Below are 12,328 nucleotides of genomic sequence, written 5' to 3'. Positions count from 1 at the left end.
GTTGGGCCGTGTGCGCAGGTGCTCGTGCAGGCTTTCACAACGGGTGGAGCGAGCGATCCATCTGTCCTGCCCGAGTCGCTGCCAGTCAGTGTAGGCAATCCTGAGCTAGCTGGACCAAGGGTCTGACTCAGTAAGGCAGCTTCTTATGTTCCTATATCATCCAAAGATTGCCAGGCGGCTTACAGGCACCAGAAAGTGCTGGCCCAAGCACCTGGGCGCCACGTGCACGAGCAACGCAGCCCACCTTGGCTCAGGGAGAAGACATGCACCGTCCTTGCTGGCAGCACGAAAGAGCCACCCTTGGGATGGCAGAGCAAGCACCTGAATGCCTAGGGGACCATTCACCCCCTTGCAGCCTTTAAGATCTTCCAAGGGGGTCTTAACTAGCTCAAAGCCCTTGTCAATGAAGTGACTGCAGAGTCTGCCCCGGCCTATCCCTGCTTCCACATTCATCCACCTTGTGTGAGTTTTGGACTGTGAGCGCCTTGGGGCAGAGGCCTCTTTTCTCACTCTTTGCAAAGCAGCATGCCTATAGATGGCACTGAATAAATACAGAACCTGCTCCAAGTGGCAATGTTACCTGACATACAGGTCTGCACAAGACGAAGGGCCTTCTCAGTGGTGGCTCCCTCCCTCCTGCTAGAACTCCCTGCTTGGGGCAGCCGGCAGCCTCACATACTCTTGGCCCTCAGAAGAATGGCAGCTAAGATCTATCTAGGGAGGCTTTTCCTGGGGCCAAGAAAGTATATATTTATTTCAGAGATTTCTAGACTATGTTTTGACAAACTGCATAATCGGGCTTTTTGCAGATGTTTTTAAATGTATTTCATTCTGGGTTTATTCATGGTACCCGGTTAAGGACATAAGGACAGCCCTGCTGGATCTGGCCCAAGCATCCTGCTTAACAGGGTGGCCCACCAGATGCCTCTGGGAAGCTCACAGACAAGAGCGGAGGGCATGCCCTCTCTCCTCCTGTTGCTCCTCTGCAACTGGTATTGAGAGGCATCGTGCCTCTGAGGCTGGAGGTGGCCTGCAGACGCCAGACCAGTAGCCATTGATGGACCTCTCTCCATGAAGTTATCCAAACCCCTCTTAAAGCCACCTGCACCCAGGGCCGTTGGCTGTCACCACATCTTGTGGCAGAGAATTCCATAGGTTGATTATGCATTGTGTGGGAAACAGGCAGATTGTGTTTTTATTGGGAGCCACCAGCTGGGAAATGGGACACATTTTTAAACCTTTATCAGTCACCGATCCAAAGTGGCTCACAGTGGCTCTGCCCTTCCACCCTCCAAGCTTCCCTGATCTCCTGCCATGAGCCCCCATTCCCTCCCTCTGCCTCCAACCTGCCTTCCTCTCCACTCAGAGGTTCCTCCTTTTCCTCCATAGGACATTCTGAAGCCCTTAGGCCAAGCTTGCTCAACTTAGGCCCCACAGTTGTTTTTGGACTACAACGCCCATCAGGGCTGTCTTTAGGGCAGGGCAAGCAGGGCGAACGCCCCGGGCCCTGCTCTTTTAACCCCCCATTCGAATTAACTGGAAGGAGCCCCCGCAGTGGCTGATTTGCCCCGGGCCCCATACCCAGCCCGGGCTCTTGAAGGACAGCCCTGACTCCCATCACCCCAGCCACAGTGGCCACTAGCCAGAGATTATGGGAGTTGTAGGCCAACATCTGCAGGAGGGCCAAACTGGAGCAGCCCAGCCTTACATCATCCAGAAGCAGCTGGATAAAGACCGGGGGGGAGTTGAGGAGTTACCCCCCCTCCTACGGCCCTAGTTTGTGCTCCCACCCCGGTGCCAGGGAAGACTTGAGCGAAATGGGCGGCGATGGAAGCGCACAGGACAGGGCGATGGAAAAGTCCAGCCAATTTATTTGCAGCTGGGAAGGGAGGAGGCCACACAGGCCGGCTGTGCGCTACGGGTGGAGGGGTGGGGGGAGCCTGCCGGAGAGGGCGCCCCAAAGGCAGCCGGGCCGGGCTTCCTAGTCGAAGCCTTTCGATTTGGAGCCGCGGCGGCTGCTTTGCCAGGAGGGGCTCTTCTTTAACCAGGCCGGGGAGGGGGGGCGAGGCGGCTTCTTGGGCGTCCCCGGGGAAGCGGGCTTTTTCCGCCGCCCGTCCTCTTTCTTGGGGCCCCACAGAGGCTCGGCCTCTGTGAAGTGCAGGGTGGGTCTCCGGCGGGCCTTGGGGGAGCCCTTCTTGGAGCCGGGCGCTGGCGTCCCCGGCTGCTGGGAGGTCCCCGGCATGGTGGTGACCTCCAGAGGGGAGGAGTCTTGCCTCTTCAGCAAAATGCTCACTTTCTTCTTGAGCCCACCAGGGGCTGGGGAGGCCGGCGGAGGAGCCGCAGCGGGCGGGGGCTGCCCTCGCCCCTTGCTGGGGGAAGCGGTGGTGGCGCCCTCCTTCTCCTTGGCCCCGCGCACCTTGGCCCAGACGTGCTTGAGGCAGGACAGCACCCGCTTCAGCAGGGAGGAGGCCTGCTTGCCCAGCAGGGGCTTGCCTTCCCCAGCTCGCTTGGCGCTTGTGGGCGGGGGCGGACTGCCCGGGTGTGTGTAGGGAGGCTTCGTTTTGGGGGCGCGTGGGGAGGTGGCTGCTGCTGCTGCCGCTGGGGCGGGGGTGGCGGGGCGCTTGTTGCGGACGCCCCCCCGGCCCCTGCTTCGCCGCCGGCCCCTGCTCCGCGGCTCCTCCCCTTCGATGGGCCGCTGCTGCCGGGGCTGCTCCAGGGCGGGGGACTGGTGGTGCCCAGCAGCGGCACGGCCGCGAGCCCTTCTCCGCCGGCTCCTGCTGCGGCTCCTCTCCTTGCGGGGGGGCGGCTCTTTGCCCTGCCGCGCCTCAGGCAGCGGGAGGCCTTGCGCCAGCCCCCACTCCTCGGCCTCGGACCGCTTGATCTTCAGGAGGAAGCCCAGGTTCATGCGCACCTCGCCCGCCTGCACGCTCAGCCGCGGGTAGACCAGCAGGCAGGGGCTGTGCCGCCGGCGGGGGTGGTGGGGGCAGTAGGGGGTGCAGCGGCCGCACAGCAGGCACACGGGGTACTCCACGCTGGGCCGGCTGCCCCGCTTCTCCAGCCCCTTGGCCAGGACCAGGTGCAGCTGCTGCCGGGCTTGCTCCAGGTCCAGGGAATGCACGATGGAGTGGGCCAGGCACTGGGCCTTGGGGGCTCCTGCACGGGGGGCCTTGGCTGGCGGGGGGCAGCCCTGGGGGGGCAGCTCCGCTTGGGCTGCCGCAGCCAGGCAGGGCAGCTCCAGCTGGTTCTGGCACATGAAGGAGGGCTCCAGGAACTTGGGCTGGCAGTGGCCGGCGCCAGGCTGCTCCCGGGCCCCGCCGCACGGTCTCTGGGCTTCGGGCATGGCGTCGGCCCAGCTCAGCCTGCGCACCTTCCGGTCCGGCAGCACGCTGGCCGCCTCCAGCGGCTCCCCCTTGGCCTTGGGGCTCCCGGCTCTCCCCGCGCTGCAGCGGCCCTCCTTGGGGGTGCTGGGCCTCCCGCTGCTGCTGCTGCAGGCCCCCTTCTCTCGCTCCTTGGGGGTGGCGGGCCGCACCGGACTCTTGCTTCGCCCTAAGAGGCTGAGGATCTGGGCCAGCTCCTTGCTGGGCGCCACCCCGCCCGTCTTGCCTTCCGGCGGGCCCCCCTGGGCACAGCTGGGGCTCTCGTTCTTGCAGACCAGGAGGGGGGCGAGCAGCGAGTCTTCGGAGGCAGCCAAGGGGAGGCAGGCCAGGGGCTCTGGGGAGCTCGGGGCAGGGCGGGGCTTGGGTGGCGAGCACCGGCCCTGCAGGGCGGCTGGAGGGGGTGTGTGGCTGCGTGACTTCTGCCCTGCAGGGGGCTGCTGGCTCACCCAAGGCAGCGGCGTCCCACCTGGGGGAGACCTGACGCTGCACACCAGGGCCTTCGGCTCCGGGCAAGGGGGGGCTGCAGCGGCCAGGCACGAGGAGGGGGCTGCTTCCTTGTGCCGGTGTTTCCTCTGGATGTGCCAGTCGAGCAGCTCTTGGTTCTTGTAATCCAGGAAGCCGAGTCTGCTGCTGCTGCCGCCCGGGCAGCGGGCGCGGGTGCCTTGGGGTGCTGGTGGGTGCGAGGAAGGAGCCGGGGGGCTCAGGCACCCCCGCTGGGCTGTGGCCCCCCTCCGTGGCTGCTGACGTTTCTGGCACAGGCCCACGTCCGCCTTGTGGTGAGCGGGGGGCCCCTGGTGGGCCGCCTTCTGGGGCCTAGTCGCCGGGGGTGCCGCCGGCCTCCTGGGAGCTGCTTCTGCCGGGGAGCCGGGCGCTGGCGAGGGGGGCGTTCTGGGCCGGCTGGGGGAGCTGCCTCCTCCTGCCGAGGTGCGGGTCCAGCTGCAGATGGAGGTGACGGACTCCGCCGAGCTGCTGGAGGCAGAGCGCCGCGTCCTGGACAGGGAGGCAGAAAAGGAAGCGGGGAGACATCCTCAGGACGGCAGCTCAGCCCCAGCCCAGCCTCCTGCCCCTTAAGCACGGCCGCAGGCCTGCTGTGTGCGCAAGGGGGGGACGGAGCCCAGAGAAAGCAGCCCTCTGGCCCGCCCGGTGCTGGGTCTCGAAGCGGACTGGGCCGGGCCAGGGTTGAAGGCTGCCTGGACGCCTGCTGCTGCTGCTGCTGCTGCTGCTTCAGAAACCTTTGCCCCCTAATTCCAGATTACACGGGAGCAGGGACGGAGTCACCTCTTTGCTGCCAATAGGCAAACAGGCTTTTGCCGCTGCGGGCGGGCGGGGGGGGGGGGCACGAGGGGAAATCCCCCCTTTGGCCTCTCAATATTCTCACTGCTGGCAGCAGGATGAGGTGCGGTGTCGGTGGCTGGCTGCAGGGAGGGGGCGTGGGGGCACGGCTTGGGCAAGACCGGGGGAGAGCTCGCTTGGCTTCAGAGCCCAAGCCATGCCCCTGTGCATGGGGTGTTACTGGAGGGGCCACTGGTGGGGCCAGAGACAGGCCACCGCTGCTCCTGGGGCTTGAGGGTTAAAAGGGGGGGCACTATTCCCTCCTCGCCCCCCTCCCTGCAGCCAGCCGCCGACACCCCACCTCATCCTGCCACCAGCAGCGACAAAATTTAGAGGCCAAGGGGGCGATTTCCCCTCGTGCCCCCCCTCCCCACAGCTACCGCCGCCCCCAGAGAGACACAGCAAAATTTGAGGAGCGGCAAACTTGCTGCTCCTCCCAATTTTGCCACTGTAGGCAGATGCCTCCTCTGCCTCTGCCTTAATCCGCCCTTGTGCGTGAGGCTCAGAGGCACTTTCTGTTTACTGACGAGCTCAGAGCCCTGGCATTGGACGGCACAGACTCAGGTCCCCAGAATATCTATAAGTTCAAAGCCAGTTTTGTCCCCCAGATTTCTGTGTAGCTCCAAAACACACACAGGCTCCCTCCACTTTCATATCGTCGCACTCGGCTGCTTTTCCTCTGGGACCGACACAACGTCCATGTGTTGCTGAAGAGCATCCAGCCTCCTGGGATCTATGAGGGTCCCACTGAAACGAGCACGAGGTGAGCAAAGCAGCATGTGGGGACCTGGCCCTCCTGGGAAGATGCGGCCCTTCAGTCCTCAGCACCTAGAAAGGGCTCTGCAGGATCAGGCCCAAGGGCCAAACGGAAGTGCAGGCTTCTCTAGGGTGGTACATTGTTCACTTCTGCAAAATCCGGAAAAGGGGGCCACCATACGGCTGCCAAGGGCTGCAAAATAGGCAGCTGTGTGCAAAACCAGCACAAGAGGTTGGGTGGGTGGATGTACACGGAGCGAATGTTTTGGGCTTAGAAAAACACTGCTAAATTGGGAGGAGGGGGAGAGGGTGGGACAGTGCTGTGGTCACCAAAGGTTGCCCAAACGGTTTTCGCAAGTGCCATAAGCCTCGTGCCTCTTTTGTGAAGCGTTACTTGGGGGCAAACGGGCAGGGCCTGGTGCAAGCGCCTAATGTGAAAATTGGTGGGCGTGGGTGTAGCCCGAAGGTGCCTTCATTAGCAGCTTGTCCAAACCCCGCGGCTCTTGGGGTCACCCCTTTCTTCCCTAGGGACTGGCCCACCACTGCCCAGACCATGCTGAAGAGTCGGGGGGGTGTCTGCAGCCCCCAGCCCGACCCCCTCGGTGTCCTTACGAGTGACTGAGGCGTTGCATTTGCCAGGCAAGATAGTGGATATTCCTGTCCAGGGTCTGCAGAGTGAGCAGCAGGCTCCGGTCCTCGGATAGCAGCCTAGGGGACATGGGAGAGAGGGGGGCAGGTTAGGGGGCTAGCATCATCGCACTGCTTGCCACTTGACTGTGTCTACCGTCCCTGCTTTTCTCCACTCCCCTAAATTCATCTCCCTCTCCCATTGCTAAGGTAACTGCACACGCACACTCATCTGGGGTGTGTGTCTCACTGCCACCATTTCACATACATATTCTCTCCCCGGAATCTTCCGACTATTGCTTTTGCCTTGCTTGAGCCCAAAGCCCAGATGGCACCAGCCAAGAGAGCGATCCAAAGACAAGGTCCCCCCCAAGACAGCCTTCAAAGCTGGACTGGCACCAATTCACCAAGACTTGGGGTGTAAGCTGGGAAGCCTGGCCGGGGTGTGTGTGTGTGTGTGTGTGTGTGCGCGCGCGCGCCATGATTTTGCTCCAAGAGGAGCCTCAAAGACCAAGAATTCTATATTCTCTGTGACTGGGGACCCCAGGGAGGGAGGGGGGGAGGGCAGCCCCCTCTCCTCTGCAGTCCTGTGAGTCAGACCACATTGGAGCTGGAGGGCCTCAAGAGCTCTTCTATCAGGGGCCAGCTGCCTGGAGTGATGATGGTTCTAGACACTGGGGAAGGGCGTGCTGAATCCGATGGCCCCAGGTTCAATCACCTGGTGGCAGCTCCAGGGAGGGCTTGGAAAGACGCTTCTCTGTACCTGAAACCCTGGAGCACCACTGCTGTTGCCCGTCCGTGCAGGCAATACGGATCTAGATGGACTCATAAGCTCTCCTTACGCATTATGTTCAGCACATGTACTATTTGTGTGCCCATGTACAGTTCTGGATGCATGTACAGTTATGCACACATTATATTCAATGCATGTACAGTAGGGTAGTACACCCTAGATGTACCTGCTGTGTTTGAGAGGGTTGGCACCCAGGTACACAAGTTTTAAAATGAATGCATGTTCAGTCATTCACACAGGAACGTGTACCTGTGTGCAGACACCTGTACAACAGTGTGTATGCCCAGGGCTGTGGTTTCCTTCCTCTGCTCATCTGCTTTATTTGTTTGTTCAAGAACTTCTAAACTGCCTTCCTGCCAAAAAGGCACTCAAGGTGGTGCGCAACAAAACGCAAAACAAAACGTCTTCAGTGAGGCTGTCCACACAACCGTGTCCTACTCAGGTTTGGGAGCTGTGCGCGTGACCCCAATTCTTGCTTGTGCGGGAGCAAACAAGGAGGAAGGGGGAGCTGGGCAGGGCAGCCCCAGACTACCCAGCTTCCATGCCGAGCATTTGACCAAGGTAGACAGAAAAGCTGTCCTCCCCAGCTCCTGACTCCCACACAATCACTTCTCCCTCATTGTTTGCTCCCACACCGCCAAAAATTGGAAGAGCCACACAGCTCCCAAATCTGGTAGGAAACTTGACCCACCCAGTGTTCCGTTGTGTGAACAGCCTCAGCGTGTAACATCAACAAGCAAAACAGAGCAGGCAAGCTAAGCCACAGGCACAGCAGCACCAAAGTGGAAAGGAGAGGAGCCCTCCGGCCAGCCCAGCAGGAAAAGGAGGTTTTAACAACCCATTTAAGAGCAAATCCCCCCAAGGGGTCCCCAAGACTAAGCTGGGCTTCAGGGCCTGACTTCATCTTGTCCCATCTATTGAAATGTTGAACTGTCTGATCTGTCATGCATGCCCTGTGGGCTCTCTCTGCTCCTCTAGAAAACAACAGGGAGTTGGGTGTTTGTGGTGTGTGTGTGTTCCTTGTCTCTAGCAGGAGGAGAGGACTGGTCCACTCCGTGCTCCCGGGGATGCAGAGTGTTCCCAGCAGAAGAGGCACACTGAGTGGGGCCTTGGGCAGTGGGGTGGGGGCCGCTCACCTCTCCTCTGTGTACGTTGAGCTCATGTCCTTTGCTCCTTCCAGAGGTGCTGCAAATGAGACAAGAGAGATGTGAGCTGTGAGTGGGAGAGAAAGGCAGGGGCAGCACCCGATCAAAGAAACTTTGGTGGATGAATTACACGATGAGCTTTAGGCAAGTAATCAATTGCATAAAGTTGCACATGGGCAAGAAGAACAACGGTTGTGAACTAAGCAGCAGCACCCCCCCCCCACCCGCTGCCCCGCACTTGACTTTTAGGTGATGAACGTGTTGCAGCAGACTTCTCCTTAAGAGAGGCTTTCCTGCCAGTGGGAGAGAAAACAGCAGGAATGCCTCTTTTAAGGAGCTAATTGCCAACAGTCATTTTCAGAAATACCTGTATTAAAAATAATATGTCTATTTTGAAATGTGTTGCCCAATTAACTGAGTCAATTAACCATCTTAATTTATTAATCTAACCCAGGGTTCGCAGTCTTGGGTCTCCAGATCCTCTGGGACTCCCAGCATCATCCCCAGTTGCAATGGCTGGGAAGGCGATTGTGGCTGGAGGATGTTGGGAGTTGTAGTCCAACAACATCTGGGGACCCAAGGTTGGAAACCCCAGATCTAACCAATTAAAGCTACAGTCCCAGAGACACACTTAGCAGGAATAAGACCCACTGAAACCAGAGGGCCTTCTGAGTAAACATGTTTAGGATTGCACTGTAAATGTTGCAGCTCTCTAAAAAGGGGCTGTGGAGAGTTCACTTTGTTCCAGTCTTTACGTAGTTCATTTATAATGCTGGATGGTTTCCTTTTCCATAAGGTCTGCGTCAGGCATGACAGGCTAAGGCCTACACTGAAAGGTTTTTCAACAAAGCAAAGCAGTTTCCATAGAAAAAGACCAAGAAGAAGATGGCTCCCTATCCCCAAAGGGCTCACCATCTAAAAAGAGACCCCTGGCAACAACCACCGGAGGGAGGCTGGGCTGGGCTGAACATGGACACTTGCTCTCCCCTTGCTAAAAAGTAAGAGAATCCCCACTTTGGAAGGTGCCTGTTAGTCTGCGGAACCTTCAGAACCTCAGGGTTGAGTGGGACTCCTGCCTGCAACCTTGGAGAAGCCGCTGCCAGTCTGGGTAGACAATACTGAGCTGGATGGACCAAGGGTCTGACTCAGTATATGACGAAGAAGAAGAATATGCACATACCGCTTTTCAACAAAAAGTCCCCAAAGCCATTTACATAGATATAAATACATACATGCATGCATAAGATGGCCCCCTGTCCCCAAAGGGCTCACAATCTAAAAAAGAAGCATAAGAGCAACAGCCGCTGGAGGGATGCTGTGCTGGAGGTGGAGAGGGCCAGTGACTCTCTCCCCGCTAAAAAATAAGAGAATCGCCACTTTATAAAGGCGCCTCTTTGCTCAGTTAGCAAAGCTTCCTATGTTCCTATGGTTACAGCAGGTTAGGTAATTAAAGAGAGGGGGGTCTTGGGGGTGGGGGGAAGGGGGGCTCCTGAAGGCCACCTCATCACAAAGCCATACATGGCTGCATACTTATCAATGGTGTGTGGTGCTTCTTCTGCTTCTTCCTCTTGAGACATGGGACCTGTCACAGAGAAATAAAAGGAAGACCAGAAAAGTCAAAACAAAGGCTCCCCAGGAGGGACTGGCCCACCACCTCTTGCTGGTGCTCCCAGAACCTGCTGCTGAATGAAGAGGTCCTTCCCTGGGTCTGCTGAACTTGAGAGCGGATGCCACACTGGCCTGCAAGCATCTTCGCACAAATACCCTTTCCAAGAAGCCATTCTCTCCCCAACAGAAATATCAAATTGGCAGAAGGAGCAGAAGGAAAGGGGCAGTCTAGGGTTGCTTCCTCTGGCCGAAGCTGTTCCTGGAGATTCTTGCCACAATGTTTTCCCCAATCTGTGGCAACTTTTAAAAAGGCACTGAAGACACAATTGTTCACCCAGATTTACAGTTTTAATAGTTTTTAATGTTGGGTTTTAAATGATTTCAACATTTTAATCATTTTTAATTTTGTTTAATTTGTATTTTTGTTGTACACTGCCCAGAGACGCAGGTTTGGGGCAGTATATAAATATAAATAAATATAATAAAATAAATCTCAAGCCATGAACACCTCCAGATTTGCTTTCAAGAGTTACCTGGAGATTGATGTGGATTCCTGGGGACCCCAGGCTAATTGTGGAGGGCAGGCAACCCTGGGCAGCTCCTTCCACCCACCCTATGTGCTGGTTTTAACCTGTAAAGCCCTAAACGGCTTGGGACCAGGTTACCCGAGAGAGTGCCTTGCCCCCGATGTCCCAACTTGAACTTCAAGACCTTCTTCAGAAGCTGTGCTCCAAGTGCCCCTGCCAAACGAGGTGGGCTGGGTGGAGGCTATTAGAGAATGGGCCTTTTTGGTGGTGGCACCCCATCTATGGAAAAGCCTCCCCAGCGAGGCTTGCCTGGTGCCGTCACTTTGTTCTTTTAGAGGCCAGTTGAAGACCTTTCTGATCATTCAGGCTTGTTAATAATTGACTTTTAAAATTGGGGGCTTTTTTTAGTTTTAAAAATGTTTTGTATTGCATTTTGTATTTTTGTGTCGTGTTGTGATGTGTTATTTATTTATTTTTAAATGTGGTATTGTGAGCCACCCAGAGAAGAATTTGTTATGAGGCGACTAATAAACAAAGATGATTGTATTATAATTATAATTATTATAGCCTGAGGCTGAAGGATCTGCATCTAGGCAAGAGATCAGGGGGACTGTCAGCCCCTGAGGATGCTGGGAGTTGTAGTCCAACAACATTTGGACCTCCAAGGTTGGGAATCCAGACCACCCTTCCTAGCCAGTGTGTATTCTTGATGTGGCCTGCTCTTCTCCGTGCAGAAAGCCGGGATGCCAAACCCTGGCTGGCCCCAGTACAAAAGCAGCCTCTTACCGAGCATCCTTTAGACTTCTGGATGGTCCAGTGAGCGACAAGAAGGAGCAAACAGACCAGCAGCAACTGGCAGCTGTTTGGGATGACATCCAGCAGGATCGTCAGCATGGTCCTGGGCCCAGGCTGGAATATCAGCAGCTGCTCTGACAGCCTCCAGGCTGGGAGGTCTCAGGGCTCCCCTCCCGAGGTCATGCTTGCATCACAAATGTCTTGTGCAGCCCACCCTGCTTGGCTCAGGGCCCCCCTCTGTGAGCTCTGGCCAGCAGCAGGATGGATCCTGTGAATTCATCCCTTTCGACTGGACTGGGGGCAACTGAGCTCCACCTGCCCACTCGAAGCAGGGCCGGACAAAGGGATATGGGGGCCTACTGCAAAGTGAGGTTGGGGGCCTCCTCAGATGTATGCAGCATCATAGGCACCACTGAAAGGTTTTTTTGGGGGGAGGTGGGGCTTTTCTACAACCCCCCTCCCGGGAGTCATATTTCACCTAACAGTAATATATTGAATGCTCTTAAATCGGACATGGCGTTGGCAAGAGAGAGTTATGGGGGGGTGGGGAGGACGTCTCAGAAGAAACTGGGACAGCAACTGGCCCCATCCACGGCCCTTCCTGCTGAAGGCCAGCCAGGAGTTCAGAAGCATCGATAGCCCTTTGAGGTTCTGTTGACATTGGGCATGCAGTGCTCTGTGGCTCTCCTCCCCGGGAAGCCAAAGCTGGGAAGCGCTGACCTGCTGCTAGCAGAAGAGGGCAGTGCACAGCAGAAGGACGGGACCTCCTCCTGAGCCCGAGCTCTCATCCCTCTGGCACAGAACTGGGGTCTTCCTCAGCCCTGCCCTAAAGGGAGATGGCAGGGGCTGACCTTGCAACCTTCCCACAGGAAGCAGGGATCCCTCCTGGGACCCAGGCCCCCCCGCCCCCGAGAATGGAAGAAGCTGCCTTATCCTGGATCAGGCCCATCTAGCCAATAGGGGGGTCTTCTGCTCAGGGATGAGGAGAGTGGGAGCGAAGAGGACCTTCAGAGCGACGGTTGTAGGATGGGTTGGAGGTCTGAGGTGGAGAAGGTTAAAATAATGTGGCCATTTAGGTTAGGTGGGATTTGGTCAGAGTTTGTATTGTTAGCTTGCAGGAAGAAGGGAAATCTGAACACCTATCAAATTTGTTATTTTATTTTGTTGTTAAATTTGTATACTGCCTTTTATTAAAACAATCTCAAGGCAGTTCACATAGGAACATTAAAACAAGACTATAAAAATTACACAATTAAAATATTAAGCTAGAATATAAAAACATAAATATGACTAAAAAGATTTAAAATACATGCACAATATGACCATACAAGATAAAAAGCAGCAGCAGCAGCAGCAGCAGCAGCAGCA

The 12,328-nt window shown here is 56.9% G+C and overlaps 1 protein-coding gene across 2 annotated transcripts; it reads right to left on the bottom strand.

The window, feature by feature from the left end:
• Positions 1–1,853: 1,853 nt before the first annotated feature.
• On the bottom strand, positions 1,854–11,075 carry LOC128325012 (nascent polypeptide-associated complex subunit alpha, muscle-specific form-like). Of its 2 annotated transcripts, none has more exons than XM_053250346.1 (5): positions 10,952–11,075; positions 9,561–9,612; positions 8,022–8,070; positions 6,078–6,173; positions 1,854–4,367 (listed from the first exon to the last, which is right to left on the bottom strand). In XM_053250346.1, the coding sequence occupies exons 1-5, from the start codon at positions 11,057–11,059 to the stop codon at positions 1,982–1,984; spliced, it is 2,691 nt and encodes an 896-aa protein (XP_053106321.1). In that variant the 5' UTR covers positions 11,060–11,075; the 3' UTR covers positions 1,854–1,981. The 2 variants fall into 2 exon arrangements, with proteins under 2 accessions (XP_053106321.1, XP_053106330.1); XM_053250355.1 differs by lacking the exon at positions 10,952–11,075 and adding an exon at positions 9,707–9,905.
• Between the last annotated feature and the right edge of the window lie 1,253 nt (positions 11,076–12,328).

The sequence above is a fragment of the Hemicordylus capensis genome, chromosome 1, assembly GCF_027244095.1.
Source record: "Hemicordylus capensis ecotype Gifberg chromosome 1, rHemCap1.1.pri, whole genome shotgun sequence".
Classification (NCBI taxonomy): domain Eukaryota; kingdom Metazoa; phylum Chordata; class Lepidosauria; order Squamata; family Cordylidae; genus Hemicordylus; species Hemicordylus capensis.
The sequence above is the reverse complement of the archived record's forward strand: the minus strand, read 5'-3'. Positions and strand labels throughout refer to the sequence as shown.